The sequence below is a fragment of the Choristoneura fumiferana genome, chromosome 30, assembly GCF_025370935.1.
Source record: "Choristoneura fumiferana chromosome 30, NRCan_CFum_1, whole genome shotgun sequence".
Lineage (NCBI taxonomy): Eukaryota > Metazoa > Arthropoda > Insecta > Lepidoptera > Tortricidae > Choristoneura > Choristoneura fumiferana.
In genome coordinates this window covers 7641356-7658503 of record NC_133501.1, presented here as the reverse complement: position 1 = coordinate 7658503, position 17148 = coordinate 7641356, and the positions used below count along the sequence as shown (strand labels likewise).

The window sequence follows — 17148 nt, the reverse complement described above, 5'->3', positions numbered from 1 at the left end:
CACTGCGCTAACCCACCCACCAGAAAAAAGCTAGAGCAAAAGCGTGTAAAGAGTGTTTGGGCTCGAAATGATACAACCGCACGGCACCCGCAGTGCTAGTTTCAATAAGAGCAAGGCGACCTAGCTAGTCAAAGTCAATAATAAATAAGTAGAAGGAATGAATAATAATATCTATCTAAAGATATTTAGGAGCAAGCTATGTTATAAGATACGATTTTTGCAAATGTATAAAAGCCTGTTTGTGTAATCATGTCGCAGTTAATGTGAACTCAAGATTAAATATTATTTCCAACGTGTTGAAATATATATTTGCCACAAAGTTTAAGTTTAGTGTTTTCGTGAATATTTTGAACAACTAATGTTTTTATGCTTATTTGTAAGCTTGTAAAATCATGTTTACCATACTGGTGGGATTCCTATATATTTTGGTAGAAGTATTATTGGTAGAAATTATAAAAAAGCTTGCAACACTCACTGCAACGTCAATAATAATGCAGAAAGATGGCTTCGGCGTCGTCTCATCTCTTGCATAGTTAGTTCCAGACGTTCCAGACTACTCTATATATAGTTCTTGCTGCGATAATTTGCGAATAAAGGACACTGAAATTAATGAAACATCTAAAATTTGTTTCTTTCTATGTAAAATGTGTCGTCTGTGTTTACAATGATGCTAATTTTTCCTGAAAACACAAATGTAAAACGACTCACAAAACATGTAAAAGTAACATTTAAATAGTGGGAAAACAATCAGAAAATACATCTATTGTTATGCAGTGCTGCCAGGACGTCGTATCTCAACGCATAACTTAAAACTGCCAGTATTGTCTACAATATGGCACTAAATTCACTAGAATTTGTTCGCGTAAAGGAGGAACCGAAATGGGAAGACGACGCAAGCGATTCCGTACAAGTTGACATCGAGGAGGTCAAACAGGAGAATGTATCCGAGAAGGTCAAAGCTGAGCCAAACCCCAGGTTCAAAGTTGAAGCTCAGGCAGACGAGTTAAAGAACCGCGATGAAGACGAGCTGTCGATATGCCGTGATATCAAAATAGAGGTGGAAATAGATCAGAGTGCTGTTTCCTCCAATCAAGGTAATGCTTTCTTGGGTAAATCTGGTTTATTTATGAAATAAAGTTTCTTTTGCTAAACTAGTACTACTTGTATTACTAGGTTGACCCTGTTTCAGTCTCATATGTGCAGTGTCTCTACTTCGTTATTGGCAAAATACGTCTTGTTTAAACAGCAAAGGTGAAATCCATTGTATAGAAGAAAAAAAAATATTTGGTTTGGATAGTTATTTAACTAAATGTAAACAAAACGATGTCAATTGGTGTCATAAACATCGAAATTCCCCATTAAACTATCTAAACATTTTCATTTCTGTATTGAAATACACTAGTCTAGTATGTTTTTTTTTTTTTTTTTTTTTTACGACTGGAAGCACGAGCAGTGGTTCTGATGGTAAGAGATACCACCGCCATAAACATCTGCACCAGGGGTATTGCAGAGCGCTGCCAACTAGAGCTAGATTATGTATGTATTACAATGACACCGAAACTTATGATAGCTATGTTTATGCAAGATTTGCGTGTGTGGAGGTGGAGAAACTGCATGAACATTTTGCATAAACATAGCTATCATAAGGTTGTGGGTGAGCAAAGTTACTGTCTTAGTTCATTGATTAAATGGACCTCTGCAAAGTAACGCCTGATTCAATAAATTATTTAAAACAGATGTTTAAAATGATTTTATGACTTATGTACCAAGGTTTTAAAACGAGCAAATTGTAAACCTTTATTAGCATTACATATTGCAAATATATACACTGTCTTAAAATGTGTGTGGATATTTTAGTAGCACTGAAAATATATTTCGGGATTTTGAGGTTAACAAATGTTTACATACTTTAATGAATCTAGGGGTGAGTCTAGGCCCTAGACTCTAGGGCATGACTACATTATCAGAAAGGGTGTTTATACAAGCTCCCAACTAGGTGCAAAAAAATTCTGGATTTATTTTCAAACATATATATGTAATTTGTATGTGGGTATACAGATATTATTATTATTATTTGGCAGATAGTATTAGTCATTTAAGTGAAAGTAGTGTAAAAATAGTGAAAATAGTTTTTATTTTTATTTTCCCCTGTCTACCATATACATTAAATTGATTTAATTTAATTAATTTACTTTGGTAATTTGGTATAAACTGTACTTCTGTAAATTATCATTGGTTTATAACAAATAAATAACAAATCCATTTGCAAGATAATATCGACAGTCACTATTGCTAAGATAAAAACACACAATCTTCTTATAATTTCAGATCAATTCAACAATGAAGCTCCAAAAGATTTCCAAGAGCCGACTCAAGCCGGAGCTAGTGGCTCGCAGCAGTCTCTGGCCAAATCAGGCTTTCCGTGCTCCATGTGCGACAAGCACTTCAAGAGCCCAGCCGATCTAAAACGGCATGAAATACTCCACTCCGGAATAAAACCGTTCACTTGTGAAATATGCCAAAAACAATTCTCTCTCAAACATTATTTGACCAAACATGTTAAAGTACATACTGGGATCAAACCACATCATTGCGAACATTGCGACAAAAGTTTCTCCGTCAAGGAGAGTTTGATGAAGCATATGTCGACACATACCGGTGTGGTGAAACGGTATCCATGCAAAATGTGTGACAAACAATTCAAAGACAAGAACTACTTGGCACAGCATCAACGGTTCCACACAGGGGAGCAGTATACTTGCGAAATATGTAAAAAACAATTCTTATTCAAAAACGGCTTAGCAAGACACATGCGAATACATTCCGGTGATCGACCTTTCTCCTGCAAACTATGCTCCAAACAGTTTAAAGCTATGACTTATTTAATTAGACACAAACGTCTGCATACAGGCCAAAAGGAATTCACTTGCCAGGTGTGCCAAAAGAAATTCTTCTTCAAAGATAGCTTGGACAGGCACATGCGTGTACATACAGGTGAAAAACCTCACAGTTGTGCTATTTGTAGACGACAATTCTCTTTCAAGACTAGCTTAGTACGACATATGGAACTACATACCAGAGAAAAAAAAGTAATACCAACAATGACATGTGAGATTTGCAGCAAAGAATGCAAAGACAGAGTACATTTGGACCAGCATAAACGCATCCATGAAAAAAAGAATTCTTGTCCGATTTGTAATAAGGAGTTTTCAGTCAAAGCAAGCATTTCCAGGCACATGCGGACCCATACCGATGATAAACCTTTCACTTGCGACCTTTGCTGCAAAACTTTCAAAGATAAAGCGTACCTAGAATCGCATATAAAACTTCATACAGGCGAAAAGAAACATAGTTGCAAAATATGTGGGAGACAGTTCGCTTTAAAAGCCAGTTTATCTAGGCACATGCGGATCCACACAGAAGGCGAGAAAAAGCCCTTTTCTTGTGACATTTGCCAAAAACGGTTCCGGGTCAAAATCTACATGACTAGACATAGAGCGCTGCACACTACTGAAAAGCAGTACTCCTGCGATATATGCCACAAGCAGTTCTCTTTCAAAGCCCACGTCCAACGCCACATGCTGATACATACCGGAGAAACACCGTATTCTTGCAAAATATGCAGTAAAAGTTTCAGAGACAGATCCAGCTTGCGAAAACACGAACGGCGGCATTCAGAGAAACCATACTCTTGTGATATTTGTAAGAAACAGTTTGCTCAACGAGAGGTTTTGGCGAAACATATACGGAAGCATTCGGAGGATAAACCGTTTACTTGTGATGTTTGTTGCAAACAGTTTAAGACGCGGGCGGCGCTCACGGGACATCAAAGAGTGCATGTTGCTGCAAATCTACCTGCGCCTGTAAGCCAGTATTGTATAGAGATTGAACTGGAGCCAAATTATAGGGAAACAATAATTAAGCAGGAGCTCAGTGATTCGTCGTAACGTAACCTTGCAGCAAGGAGGGGTCTATAATAATCTAAACGTACTTCGTATTAATATTATAAACTAGCTGATGCCCGCGGCTTCGCCCCCGTTACAGTTTTTTTTTAAATTTTGTTTCATATAAACCTTGTGCTGACACTAACAAACGCAGCAAAAAAATAACTATCCAACTTGGTGCTGTTGGAAGTTATAAGCCCTCTCATTATGAGAGGAGGCCTGTGCCCAGCAGTGGGACGTTTATAGGCTGGGGTGATGATGATGATGCAAGTTATGCGTGATGAATTTTGGTGATACATTTTTGTTTATATAGATGTGGAAGATTGGAATGAAACTTTCATCGAGTAACAACATCAGCTATATCAAAATTAAACTTGGCCGTTCATAGAACAAGTTCCATTTCCATACAAATTCTACAGATAGGTGATGTCAGTGTCGGCTCGGCTTTTATTCAGGATATTTCGTAGCGGCCAAGGTGGTCAAAAATATTGATAAATAAACTCTAATACCTTAATAATAGAGTGCATGTGCCGATAGTTTTGACCACCACCGGCCAACTGCTTCGAAATATCTGATGGTGACTATACTACAGGGCGCCGCGCGTGCCAGCTCAACTTAACCACTTCATTTGAATAACTATTTTTATGAATCTAAACGAAAACTGGACTCAGCATATTTAGTATACTTATCTCGTAGGAGGATGGTAAAAGAGGACAAGTCCACTCCGACCCTTTAGAAAACTTAACTGCCTACTCCGGCGCGGCGCTTAGGGTTGTCGACTTCTGTTTTAGATTAATTACCTACCGGCAAATAATTTTAGTACGAAAGTTTGTCTAATGTCTGTGTCTAGAGAAACCAGACAAATTCTATGCCGTTATATTTAATATAATACTAAATTTAAAAGTATTATTTATAAATTTGCCGAAATGGTGATGGCGACAGAATAAATACTACTCATGTTTACCTACACATAATACTATAACTATGTTGTTTATAGGTATGTAGGTATCTATTATTTTATTCGGCAATATTACACTACACTTATATGTATACTACTAATTTACAACTATACCTAATGCAAAAAATACGTGAGTACGAGTACCAGATCGTAAAGCAAGACGAGCGACCTAAAATCGAAACATACGGCGCCGATGGCAGCGTCGTTGACTAAAGAAAACTTAAACCTCCTTAAATTATCAGTGTGTGCGTGCGTCGGGTGCGTGCGTACCGGCGCCAACCGGCGCGCACACAGCCGCGCGATTTACTTTTGTTCGTAGTGAACTTATCCCCTTTTACTATGGTAGGAGTGAGTATTTGTATTTTATGTCGTACAAACACGAACTATCTAAAAGGGCGCCGAAGACATGGCCTTACGCCGCGAGCATGTTACAAAGATTGTATTATCCTATTCTAAAATGTATGTATCTGTAATCGATTTTCTTGCATTTTTAAAGTCTGGCTAAAAGAGTAGAAACTAATTGGGGGCAACACTCTTTGTGGTTTTTCTACTGCTTCAACATGGTGAAAATTTCGTGTAAGATACGTAACATTTTAATTTATTTTCTACTCTTTTGCGTCGTATTTTTTTAATTCTGCCATTATAGTTAAAGGCTCGGTAGTGTGGTCATTGAATAGTGTGACAATGTTATATAGATATATTGCATAAATTAAAGACATTATAATACAATACAATGACTCTTTATTGCAGTCTATATACATTAAACAGGTATATGGAGATAAATACCACCTAAATCATCATTGGGTCGCCTAATCGCTTCAAAGCGATTTCTCTATTTTACAACAGATAAGAAATGCGAAAGTACACACTTTAGTGTTTTTTTTTAACCACTGCTGAAAATCTATAGGTGAGCAGGACGAGCATTTGTGGATTTAACGTTGTAATAGGATTCTAAAAATAAACAAGCGTTTGGAAAGGCTCTCCGTACCGTACACAAAGTTTCGCAAATATTTCTGATACCAGAGTTACCACACGATGTAGGGGTCAGGTGAGTGCCCTAGCTTATACTTGGTTTATGTGGTGTTAAGGAAAAAGGAGATGCTTAAGTCAAAAATATATATTGACCCATCTCCTAATTGCCGTGGCCCTAAGGGGTTTTCAATAGTGGCTCGTAATTTTCCACTCACTTGTACCACTTGTTTATATAAAAAAAAAAACAATAATCTGAAAAATCTCATTTTTCAATTTTTTTTGACTCATCTCTTTTTCCTTAACACCACAGGTTTAAAAACAAGTTCTCGTGTTTGCGTATGAACGTAGGAATAACAACATTAAGGAGCGAATGAAACAAATGCTTTAAACGAGGACTGTTTAACATTTTCGATCTGCAGCACTCAGGGTCAATTTCCATAGAAGCGAAGCAAGTATTAAAAATGCTACCAAATTAAACGAATTTACAAGTATCACTGGTATCCGAACGTATTTAGTAAGAATATTTAATGAAAATTGCCAACATTGCAAATAGAATTTCTGCCGAATGCGATCAAATACTCGAGTGGTTCGTAAACATCTTAGGTAAACATACACAAGTTAATTTGCTTAACTTTGCTAATTTTTACTTAACGGAAGATTTGATAGAATTCAAAGTAACTAATAACTTCAGTTAAATATCCATAAGAACTTATACTTGGTCCTAGATCAATACACTATACCACAGAATAACTAACAGTATTACCACCGTACAGAAGGGACTCTCTCGAACAAAAGTCAAGTTTAGGTATAAATCGTTGCCTACTCTTACGACTTGCACGCGAAATTGTAACTTATTATAATGTTACACGAGCGTTCATATTCCGTTGGGCACCGACAGCACCGTTGACTCGAAACCGGTTTGGCGCCAAGAGCGCAGGGCTCCCTCTCGCCGATGAATAAAGATAACAGTGGGTGGGTATTAATATGAATTCAACAAGCTACCTTTAATAAATAAGTAAATAAACTTTAAAGGCTAAAGCTACAAAACAACAATATTTTATCAGCATCAGCAACCATTTTTATTTATTGATTGAATCCACAGATACTCTACAAAATGCCCCATACACAAACATTCGATGCGGCGCCATATTATTGTAGTCTAAGAGCTGGCATGGCAGTTTATTAATGTTATGTTAGTCTATTGTACAGAAGGGTGAGTAACTAGGTATTTTGAATGAAAATATAAAGAAAACAGATAAAAAAAGAAATGTAATGTGTATATTTTTTATTACAAAAAAATCTCACAATTGTTTTACTTTTAAGTACTGTTTGATTGTTTTTTCTCCCGATTTAAAATTTCGATTATTAAATTTAAGGGTCGAAAATATACGAAGCCTCACAAACAACCTTAACAAATAGTCCACAGGGAAACACGAACATGGCAATGTAGGTAATTGAATTTCTTTTAGTAATTTAAATATTGCACTTCCTGGATTTTCGTCTAAATGGTGCTCAAAATTGTGTGTAAACACTGTCTCTAATTTTTGTACATACTCATTCATTTCTTGAGAGGGCATCTTTAGATTTCCATAAAACGATTTACTTTTATTATAAGCTTTGTAGTGAGTAAACCTAGTATGGTCCAAATTCAGAGAAGGGTCAAGCATTCCAAACATTTCTTTGCAACTTGAGTGCTTTTTAGAACATTTAAAAAGTAAAAATCCTGCAACATACGTCAGTGCATTTGCTTCAGGTAAATCCACGTGATAATCAATGTCACAACCTAAGGCTACTAGTGACGGTCTGGCTTGTTCAGATGGATTTAAACTTTCTTTGTTAATTATATTCTCAGCTTTAAGTAGAATTTCATAAATGTCACTCTCACAGTTTGTTTCATCACTTTTCAGCATGTTGACATAGAACAACTTTGAAAATGCTCGAGTAAATTGAATGGATGTAGGCTCAGAACATGAACCACCTTGTTGTCTTATAGACCCGAAAAAAATTTCCATGCTGTCTTGGTTTAGCCGTCTTGTAAATAGGCACTTAAATCCCTCCGACTTTAAGTCTTCGAACAGTTGAATTACTGATTGAATGGTTATTTGGAAATTATGGAATGTCTTTATCTGATTAGTATTGTTTTTTCGGGTATTACGATTTGTCGATTGAATAGTTGCAAACATGTGTTGAGCTTCTCGTAAAATTGATATTTGTTCTGTAGACATCCTAAAAGCACTCTGATATTTTTTGACAGATTTTATTTTTGACGAATTCAGCACATCAAATAAGTCATCCATTGTTTTAATAAATTTTGCTGTTCCTCTAGCCTCCTTGTCGATTTGACCAAAATCAATATAAGTCTCAAGTGCAGCGGCTACCGTGTTGCTAAATATCTGAGCAGCATATTTGACCCTCATCCTTTGGAAGTAGTTTGGTTCTACATGAGCACTTGTTATTTTCGGTATCAACTTTAGGTTCTTTTCCTTCTGCTGTTCATACAGCGTTTTGATATGATCCCAAGAAATTCTGTCGTCTTTGTAATGAAAATCACTCGATAGTAAGTTATTACGCACACATTTCAATAAATGCGGCACATCAAAAATATAGAAGATTTTATGCTCATCAACAAAGAAGTACGGCTTATCGATGGTCACTTTTTTAATCACTTTCGCATATTTGTCAAAATTTGACCCTTGATCGGATATAATGGCTTTAACTTCTAAACCCACACTAAAAAGTTTTAGTATTACTTCATTCATCCATGAGTCTAATTCAGCATAATGTTTGGTACTTCCTAAAAGAGCGTAGGCTATAGGCTGCTTCCAGTTACAATACATCCCTTGTAGCATTATAACATAGGCATTGCTCGCTATTTCTGGAGATATAATACCGTTTATATTATGGAATCCGATCACTTCGTCTTTTTTTGTATCATAATATAAGTTGCGTTTGAGTACCATCTCATCTACACAAATTGTGGCATATTTTGCGTTTTCTGGAAGTGATTTCATTTTCAAAGATAGGCTGTTTAGAACACGATTATCAAGTTTAGGAGGAATTTTCAATTTTAATCTGTTCAACGTTCTTCTGCAGGGAAGCTTCAGTACGGTTTGGAGGCAACGATATGCATGTGGACTAGCACAGTGTAAATTCAAAGCGAATATTTTGTACTCAGCATCGTAGCGATTGCCTTTGAATTTGTTTTTGATTTTGTTTTGCCACTCAACCAATTTCATAAACCTTTCAGCTACTTCGTCTTCGGGATTGGAGGCCAAGGATGCATTTTTTGCTTCAAACTCTTTCTCAATTTTTAAAACTTCTTTCTCCAACCGCCTGGATTTAGATTTAACAATCTCATTTTCTTCTTTCAGTTTTCTTTTACGTGGGGATTTATCAGATAATGCTGATTTTGTTTGTAGCATTTTATCTGAAGTTTCATTTAAATTTGTTTGAGATGAAACAGAAGTACGAGTACTCTCAGGTTTTTCGATTTTATTTTTTTTATTTGATATTATACGTACTTTTGTTTGCGATTGTGAGGTACTTGTTGTAGGTTCAGATGGAACTGTTGATTTGTGTTTCAACTTATTTGATAATTTATCTATATTTGGTTTGGCAATCTCCAGTTCTATTTCTTTTTCGTATGGCAATATGTGCTCTTGTACTTGGGTACATGTTTGTGATTGGGTGTGACTATAAGTGGATACCAATATATTATCTTTCTTTGATAAGTGGGATGACATGTCCACTGAAGTCTGTGGAAGAACTCGAGTGGATGTATTTTTATTTGTTATGATTAATTTAAGAGCGTCAGGTTGTATGTTTCTGTGAGACATATGAGGTAATAATTTCGTGGGTACTGCGTCACTTTTTAGCCGTCTAGAAATAGAAGTTAAAATTGCAGAGTCATCAAAATGTGCGGAACAAACGTAGCTATGTTTTGGCTTGTTTGGCTTTTTTTCATCAAGTAAATCTTCTCTGTCGATTGCTGTTAGCCATTCTCGTCGTCTGAAATAAAATATAATGCCAGTTTACAATCCGAGCAAGGTAATTTAATATTATAAATAAATAGCTATCATGAGACACATGACACCAATTAAGCTAGTCCCGAACTAAGCATAGCTTGTACCTACTATGAATACTAGGCAACGGATAAACATACTTATATACGAGTAGATAAATACATACTTAAATACATATTAAACATCTAAGACCCGAGAACAAACATTCGTACTATTCATACAAATATCTGCCCCGGCCGAGAATCCAACCCAGGACTTCAAGCTTCGTAGTCAGTCAGGTTCTTTAACCACTTGGCCACCCGGCCGTCAGATATTATGTATGTATACAACTATATATATAGAAAATTAATATTTTTTGTTTCATAAAATAAATTTGATGTTGAAAAGAAATAGTTATTTATGATACAGGTGTGGAAAGTAGGCAATTCCCAATGAGTGACAGTGATGATAAAACACGAGCGTCAGCGAGTGTTTCAATTGCCGACACGAATTAGGGAATTGCCTACTTCTCACTCTCACACGTATGTGAAACAAAGATTTACAATGCATTTTGCGAGAAATTCCTTTTTACGTAGGTCGACATGTCCAATGAATCTGTTCCTATCTTTTCCGCACATGTGTGGAAAAGATACGCTTTCTATGAGCATGTTGACCCACGGAAAGAGGTATTTGCGAGCAAGTGTATTTCAAAAAACCATTACCTATACTTATTTACGGAAATGTTCTTAATGTTGCTATAGCTCTCGGACTATAATATCCATCGTCTACCTACTTATCCACGTAATCTAATCATTACGTAAGTCACAAAATAAAACAAACCTAAATAGGTAGGTACCTCTTTGCTCAATATTTAGTGATATTTTTGTTTAGTTGGCTTGACAAAGTACCTACTTACTTATAAACAAACATTTGAGCAAACTAGTTACCTACTTAGTGATTTGTTTTAAAATGGGTAAGTGTTTACTTTTAGGTGAATTAAACGGTATTCAATCAAAAAGGAATCGACTTTGATTGTAAACAATATGAAAATGGTCTGTTTCTTAATTCGAGATACTAAAATGACGTTTCATGTGTTACCTATTTTTTGCGTCTCATAAATAGTGATGTGTGTGCCGCAACCGGTTATCACCGAAAGATTTTGTAGGTACCTATGTACCAATGTATATATGTCGTAAAATATTAAGATATCCAGGATAAATGCTTTTTAGAATATAAGACAATGTTTGCATGCCAATGTATCTGGCTAGACATGTCATAGCACATTAGCACTATTTTATAAGACCATTTTACCATGTCTAAAGCAAAATAAACTATTTCATTTCATTTCGTAAAAGTGCATTTATATTTTCAAAATGGAAAGTAGAATATTGAATTGCTTTAATGTTATTTTCGCTATCGTAAATCGATTATTTACGAAACCGAAATCATGGAGCAGCACTGTTCCTTTTATGCTGGCCACATTATTTCTACGTTTGACATTTCAGACTGTCATTTTAGTATCATTTGAAATAGACCATAAATAGGTACCTACCTGTCGCAAAACTATATTCCTTTAGACGCCCTAAAATCCTTGTAATACCTAACAATCTTGTTCTCATTATGCACCTACTACGCTTACAGAGTATTTAACTATAAGACAGTTTAAATTAAATGCAAGAAAATGGCTTCTTACCTTTCAATATCTTTCGGAAGGTTGAAAAATGATAGTTCCAAATCTTTTATCTTCTTTTTATTTATACAGCCGTAAACACAACAATATAACTTATACGTACTATTTCGTTTCGAAGTCATAGTTTGCAAAACAAATAAGTTGGTAATAACAAATCACGCGCGACGCGTCCAGCATGCGAGCTAAGCGGCAACCCACTGCCGCGAACCCAATCGTTGGGTGGGTGCGCCGGCCGAAAGTACCTAAACTGCGGAGTGTCCAACCCCTGACCATACGTTAATACATTACTTGCATACCTACTTGTAGTATGTAGGTACACAAAACACTAAACACCAGTATGATAGTAAATACAGTACTATATAGTCTAAGTTGTACTATTACTTATTCTGTGAATTTCTGTGTCTAAGGTAAATACTAACAGAATTCGACGCTTAATGCATTGTTGCTGACGTTGTAAAATGGGGTGACACTCTTTCCCGGCCCGGATAACACCGACATGGAAATACCGGCCCTGTTTTTTGTGGACTTGCCCATAGGAACTGACAGGAGCTTCTATGGGCGTGTACAAGAAAAACAAGGTCGGTATTTCCATCCCAGTATTATCCGGGCCGGGAAAGAGTGTCACCCGTAAAATGTTCTACCACTCATGATTCGATTGGCAGAACGATAGCGTCAAGTTGCCAATTGGTTAAAAAAAACTACCAAATGTGTTCGGATACTGAATGGAGAGGATTTTAAAGTATGAAGTTGATTAAAAACTTTTAAATAATAAAAAACTAATCTAGTGTTTGTTAGTACAGCTACGAGAATAATTAATATATTTTTTAATTTAATATGCTCCACTGATCATATTGGCGTGGTGATCGTTTGTTTCCAGTGACAAAGATCACAAACAGCGTATTTTTACGCGCAAACTGTTAAAAGATGTGCATTTACAGCGCCGTAGTTGCTAAAAAGATAGACCATCTCGATTGGAACGTGTTAAGCTGGCGCCTCATCTATGGTTGAAGCTTCACTTGCGCGTAAAATACGTCGTTTATCGGATTTAATCGATTTGATAGTAAAACAATGAATAAAACTGATGATATTATTTGATACACACTTTATTACATTTAAAATAAACAATAAACAGAGATCACGTAGTAACTTATGTACCTTGACAGCATCTTAGGGTAACATAGGGTTACACACCCTAGGGGGTTTGTATAATGAAATACAATAAAATGTATCATAAAAAAACTGTTTAACTCGCACCCGAACAAAATTAAGAAATTATCACCAAAACTTAAACCTATATACCTGCGTCCCGATCCTTATTGTCGAACGCATTTTTTTTAATGGCTTTCACTCTTACTGTTTTTAGCAAGGGGTATTTTGCCAATGTCGATGTTGAGACATTAGTTGACATTACGCAACACATATGAGGAGAATGTTCGGTATCCAAAATACAAACAGAGACATGGATGCACAGAAAAACCAGAAAAAGAGACCAGCGCTGGGAATCGAAACCAGGTCCTCAGCAATCCGTGCTGCGTGCTATAACCCCTACACCACCGCTGGACAGGACCTGGGTTCGATTGTTTGTATTTTCGATATGATTTTCACGGGATACCCGTAAAAGTAATAAATTTGGAGTTGAAATAAAAAATACAAAAAAAGACTCCAAAAAACAATCATAATGAGATGTTCGGTTTATGAAATCTTGATCTTGAGGAAGGAACAGATAGCAAACAAATAGCATATGGACCGCACCAGACAACAATGACGATTTACATATATTTTTTTGTTTAACTCACTTGGGATCACATTTGTTTTCACCACTCCTTTCTGTCACACAGGAAGACGAGGGTAGTAACAGATGATGAACGTAATCGAGCGTCAGCGCGTGAAGCAATACAGCCACAGGAATGGAAGGGGTTATATAAGCCTCAGATATCAACTAAATTTGGGGTTGGGAGATACATATACATTAATTAAGTTAGTTTATTAATTTATTAAGTAAGTATAGTGCATTAATTAGCTTACTAGGACTAGGTCAGATAATTTAACAAATTTGGTTTTTAAATACAATAGTGCAGTCATGATTAAAATAGCTGGTTCAGGGGCTGTTTCACCATCCATTGATTAGCGTTAACCGACGGTTAAATGTGATGCCGTCTCCGTCTATTCGAACAAAACAAATAGAGACGGCATCACACCTAACCGCCAGTTAACACTAATCAATGGATGGTGAAACAGCCCCTTAATATACGAATTTAGTGAAAAAGCTAGCCCCTGTTTCACTATGATGCCGTCACTGTTTATTTTGTTCGATGAAATAGAAACGGCATTACAAATATCCGTTGCATGAAATAAAATAAAACTTGACTGAGAAAGGTGTCGCAGACCCATTGTGTCTCCAAACATTTCTTGTGGATCTTCACATCAAATATCTCTTTTTCACAGTAGTTCCACAAAGTGCTGATAAATGAAGTACTGCGAATCATCCGTTATTTTAAAAATATTTACACGTATATCTTTTCCCTCACTTACATACATACATACATAAAATCATGCCTCTTTCCCAACGGAGTAGGCAGAGACTACAACCTTCCACTTGCTACGATCCTGGCATACAGCTCTCGCTTCCTCTAAATTCATCAATCTTTTCCGTCACTTATCTTATTATAATAGCCTATTCAAGCTGCAAATTCTACTGTGTCGGCATGTACCCGTCGCATATGTTTAGTCATATTAGACTTATTAGTAAACATCCTGTTACAAATTTCGCAAGAGTGAGGCCTCACTCCGGAATGAAGACGTTCATGTTGAATCAAGTTGGAGCGATCTTTGAACTGTTTCTTGCAAATTTCACAGGAAAATGGCTCCTCTCCAGTGTGTATCCTTATATGCTTATTCAAGCTACCCTTTTGAGAAAAACGTTTGTGACAAATATTACAACTGTGGGGTTTTTCACCCGTGTGCGTGAGCCTGTGTTCAACAAGGTGACACTTGATCCTAAATTGCCTATTACAAATTTCACAGGCAAATTCTTTCTCACCCGTGTGAATCAACATGTGTTTGGTTAAAGTGTCTTTCTGTGTGAATCGCTTTTCACACACCAGACAACAGTGGGGTTTCTCTCCCTTGTGGATCAAAACATGCGCAGCTAGGTTACTTTTCTGTGTGAATGTTTTATTGCAGATTCCACAAGCATGCGGCCGATCTCCTGTGTGCAAGCGCTTGTGTAAAACTAAGTATGATTGCCGTCGGAACGTTTTGAAGCAGACATCGCATGAAAATGGTTTCAATCCTGAGTGGATTTCCACATGCTTATTTAAACTGTCTTTGTGTGAGAACTGCCTTTGACAGACAGGACAAGTGTGGGGTTTCTCGCCCGTGTGAACGCGCATATGGGTCGCTAAAGTGCCACTTCTCGAAAACTGTTTCTGGCAAACTTTGCAGGCGTGAGATTTCTGCCCTGTGTGAACGAGTGTGTGCAGTTTCAAATCGTTTTCACGCCGGAAACAGTTGTTACACACTTCACATTTAAAAGGTTTCTCGCCCGTGTGAATCCGCATATGATTCACTAATGTAGACTTGCGCGAGAACTGTTTATTACACACCGGGCAGCATTCTGATTTATCTTTTGTGTGAATGAGCATGTGGTCAATTAAATGATGCTTACGTGTGAACTGTTTAAAGCAGATGTGGCAGGAATGTGCTTTCTCACCCGTGTGCACAAGTGTGTGTTGTTTTAAAATAGTTTTGTGCACCACGCGCGAATGCCGCTTCAGACTGCTGTATGTTATGAAAGGTTTCTTGCATATTTTACAGGAATATGGCTTAGCGCCTGAATGCAATCTTATGTGGTCTACTAAAAAACTTTTATGCACAAAATTTGTGTTGCAGTAATCACAAGTGAAAATGTTTCCTTCTTTGTCATACTGTCTTGGTTTTCTAATTTTCTTGAGGAATATTGTGTTTGAACTTATTCCTTCTTTGGTTTTCGACTCTTGTTTGAAGACTTGTGTACCTTTGCCATCATGTGAGCAACTAACATCTAATTTATGCACAACATTTTTGTCGTCACTGCAGGAGTCTTTATTATCCTCATCGTCAGGTGTAATACGTTCAAGCTTGACGCTGTAGGTATGTCCTAACTGACTCTGTAGGCTGTCTCGAGAGCCCAAACTCTCCCCGAGACACGAATCCGTGGGACCCATGGGTAGGTAAACTTCTTCGATGTCAGTCTTTGGCTCTGGTTTGACATTTTTAAGGGCTTCTTGATTTGATGGGTCTGCAATAGAATAAAGAGATTTCAGTGAAAATACCGTTGTTTGCAAAAAATAATGAATTCTCTATTGTAATTAAGTCTTTTATTACATACACACATTTGTTGCATAAACATAGCTATCATAAGGTTCGTTTCAGAATACATAATGGTCCTGCATTCCAGACCAAGAATAACGGGTTGTAAGCAGTAGATATAGATTGCTATATCTTTCAGTTCACTAAGTTTTATTTCTTCTCTAATTTTTTTTGTAACAGAATTAGAATCTGATTTGTGAACAATTTCTCAATGATATCTAATTGGCTCTAGTTGCTTTCTGCTTTATACATCTGGTGAGACAAAAAGTAGCCAGGGTCATACCAATTAGTTCTCTCTGGACACATGTGTGGCACACATGTCTTCAGCATATGTCAGTATATACCCCACATTTAGCAGAATAAAAAAAAAACATTGCAACATCCACTTTAAAAAAAAACATGAAAACTTGTTTTGATGGAAAATTACGTGGACTACAAAAAAAAAGTAAAAAAATATATATTGTATCTAAAATTACAACTGCAATTAAAGCTCTGGTTTCCATGATAAGTGTCTGTTTTACAGGGTCCAGTTAAAAAAAACGGACTAAGCAATATTCCAGCCTTCATTTAAATACATACAATAACACTTAACATTCGAACTACACCTTATGTACAGTCGAACAATCTTTGTACTACTAATGTCATGTTAACATCTCATAACTTAGTCAAATCATAGAGAAATTCATTATTAAAAGGTTCCACCCTGGTACATCAATTTGCTCAACTGTACCATAAGTTAGCAAATATAATTCCAGAATGATGAATAGATCATACTTGAAAAATTACCTCGATTGGAGCTAATTCTGGCTTGTGATAGCAATAGTTCGGAGTGCAATTCAACCTCGATTTTAACATTAGGACGAGTGTTCTCAGTTTTGACATTAACTTCAGTTTTTAAGATCTCCGGAGCTGCCTCGCTTTCGCACTCCTCATCCCACTTGGGTTCTTCCTTTACGCGCACAATCTCCACCGACATAGTTTTTGTCACTAAACACTATAAATAATTTTTACACGTCAATGTCCACCAGACCCTACATAAAAGTGAAAAAAAAAAGTTAAAAGCTGTGTGATATTACACTATTATTAGGGAAAGCTAACAGCATCATTATAATCTCGTCTTATAAATTATAATTCAGCCCAGCGTATTCAAAACGCTCAGCTCAGCGTGTCTTCAGTGTTCCTACATAGGTACTTATACTCTTTGCTTCAGTGTCTTGACTTTACTTTTTTTTT

At 36.5% G+C, this 17148-nt stretch overlaps 2 protein-coding genes across 3 annotated transcripts; one reads left to right on the top strand and one right to left on the bottom strand.

Moving 5' to 3' along the window:
* The first annotated feature begins 499 nt into the window (after nucleotides 1–499).
* On the top strand, nucleotides 500–5631 carry LOC141444725 (uncharacterized). 2 transcript variants are annotated; one of them, XM_074110339.1, is made up of 2 exons: nucleotides 500–1094; nucleotides 2329–5631. In XM_074110339.1, the coding sequence occupies exons 1-2, from the start codon at nucleotides 833–835 to the stop codon at nucleotides 3945–3947; spliced, it is 1881 nt and encodes a 626-aa protein (XP_073966440.1). In that variant the 5' UTR covers nucleotides 500–832; the 3' UTR covers nucleotides 3948–5631. The 2 variants fall into 2 exon arrangements, with proteins under 2 accessions (XP_073966440.1, XP_073966439.1); XM_074110338.1 differs by having other exon boundaries at nucleotides 500–1109.
* A 7941-nt stretch (nucleotides 5632–13572) lies between these two features.
* LOC141444729 (uncharacterized) lies at nucleotides 13573–17126 on the bottom strand. Its single transcript, XM_074110345.1, has 2 exons — nucleotides 16702–17126; nucleotides 13573–15844 (listed from the first exon to the last, which is right to left on the bottom strand). The coding sequence occupies exons 1-2, from the start codon at nucleotides 16889–16891 to the stop codon at nucleotides 14244–14246; spliced, it is 1791 nt and encodes a 596-aa protein (XP_073966446.1). The 5' UTR covers nucleotides 16892–17126; the 3' UTR covers nucleotides 13573–14243.
* Between the last annotated feature and the right edge of the window lie 22 nt (nucleotides 17127–17148).

Excerpts from the sequence above, each read along its gene's own strand:
- LOC141444725 (XM_074110338.1), top strand. The coding sequence starts at position 833 with ATGGCACTAAATTCACTAGAATTTGTTCGCGTAAAGGAGGAACCGAAA. Across the intron at positions 1,110-2,328 it reads TCAAGGTAATGCTTTCTTGG|ATCAATTCAACAATGAAGCT; the intron begins GTAAATCTGGTT and ends TTATAATTTCAG.
- LOC141444729 (XM_074110345.1), bottom strand. The coding sequence starts at position 16,891 with ATGTCGGTGGAGATTGTGCGCGTAAAGGAAGAACCCAAGTGGGATGAG. Across the intron at positions 15,845-16,701 it reads CAGAATTAGCTCCAATCGAG|ACCCATCAAATCAAGAAGCC; the intron begins GTAATTTTTCAA and ends ATTCTATTGCAG.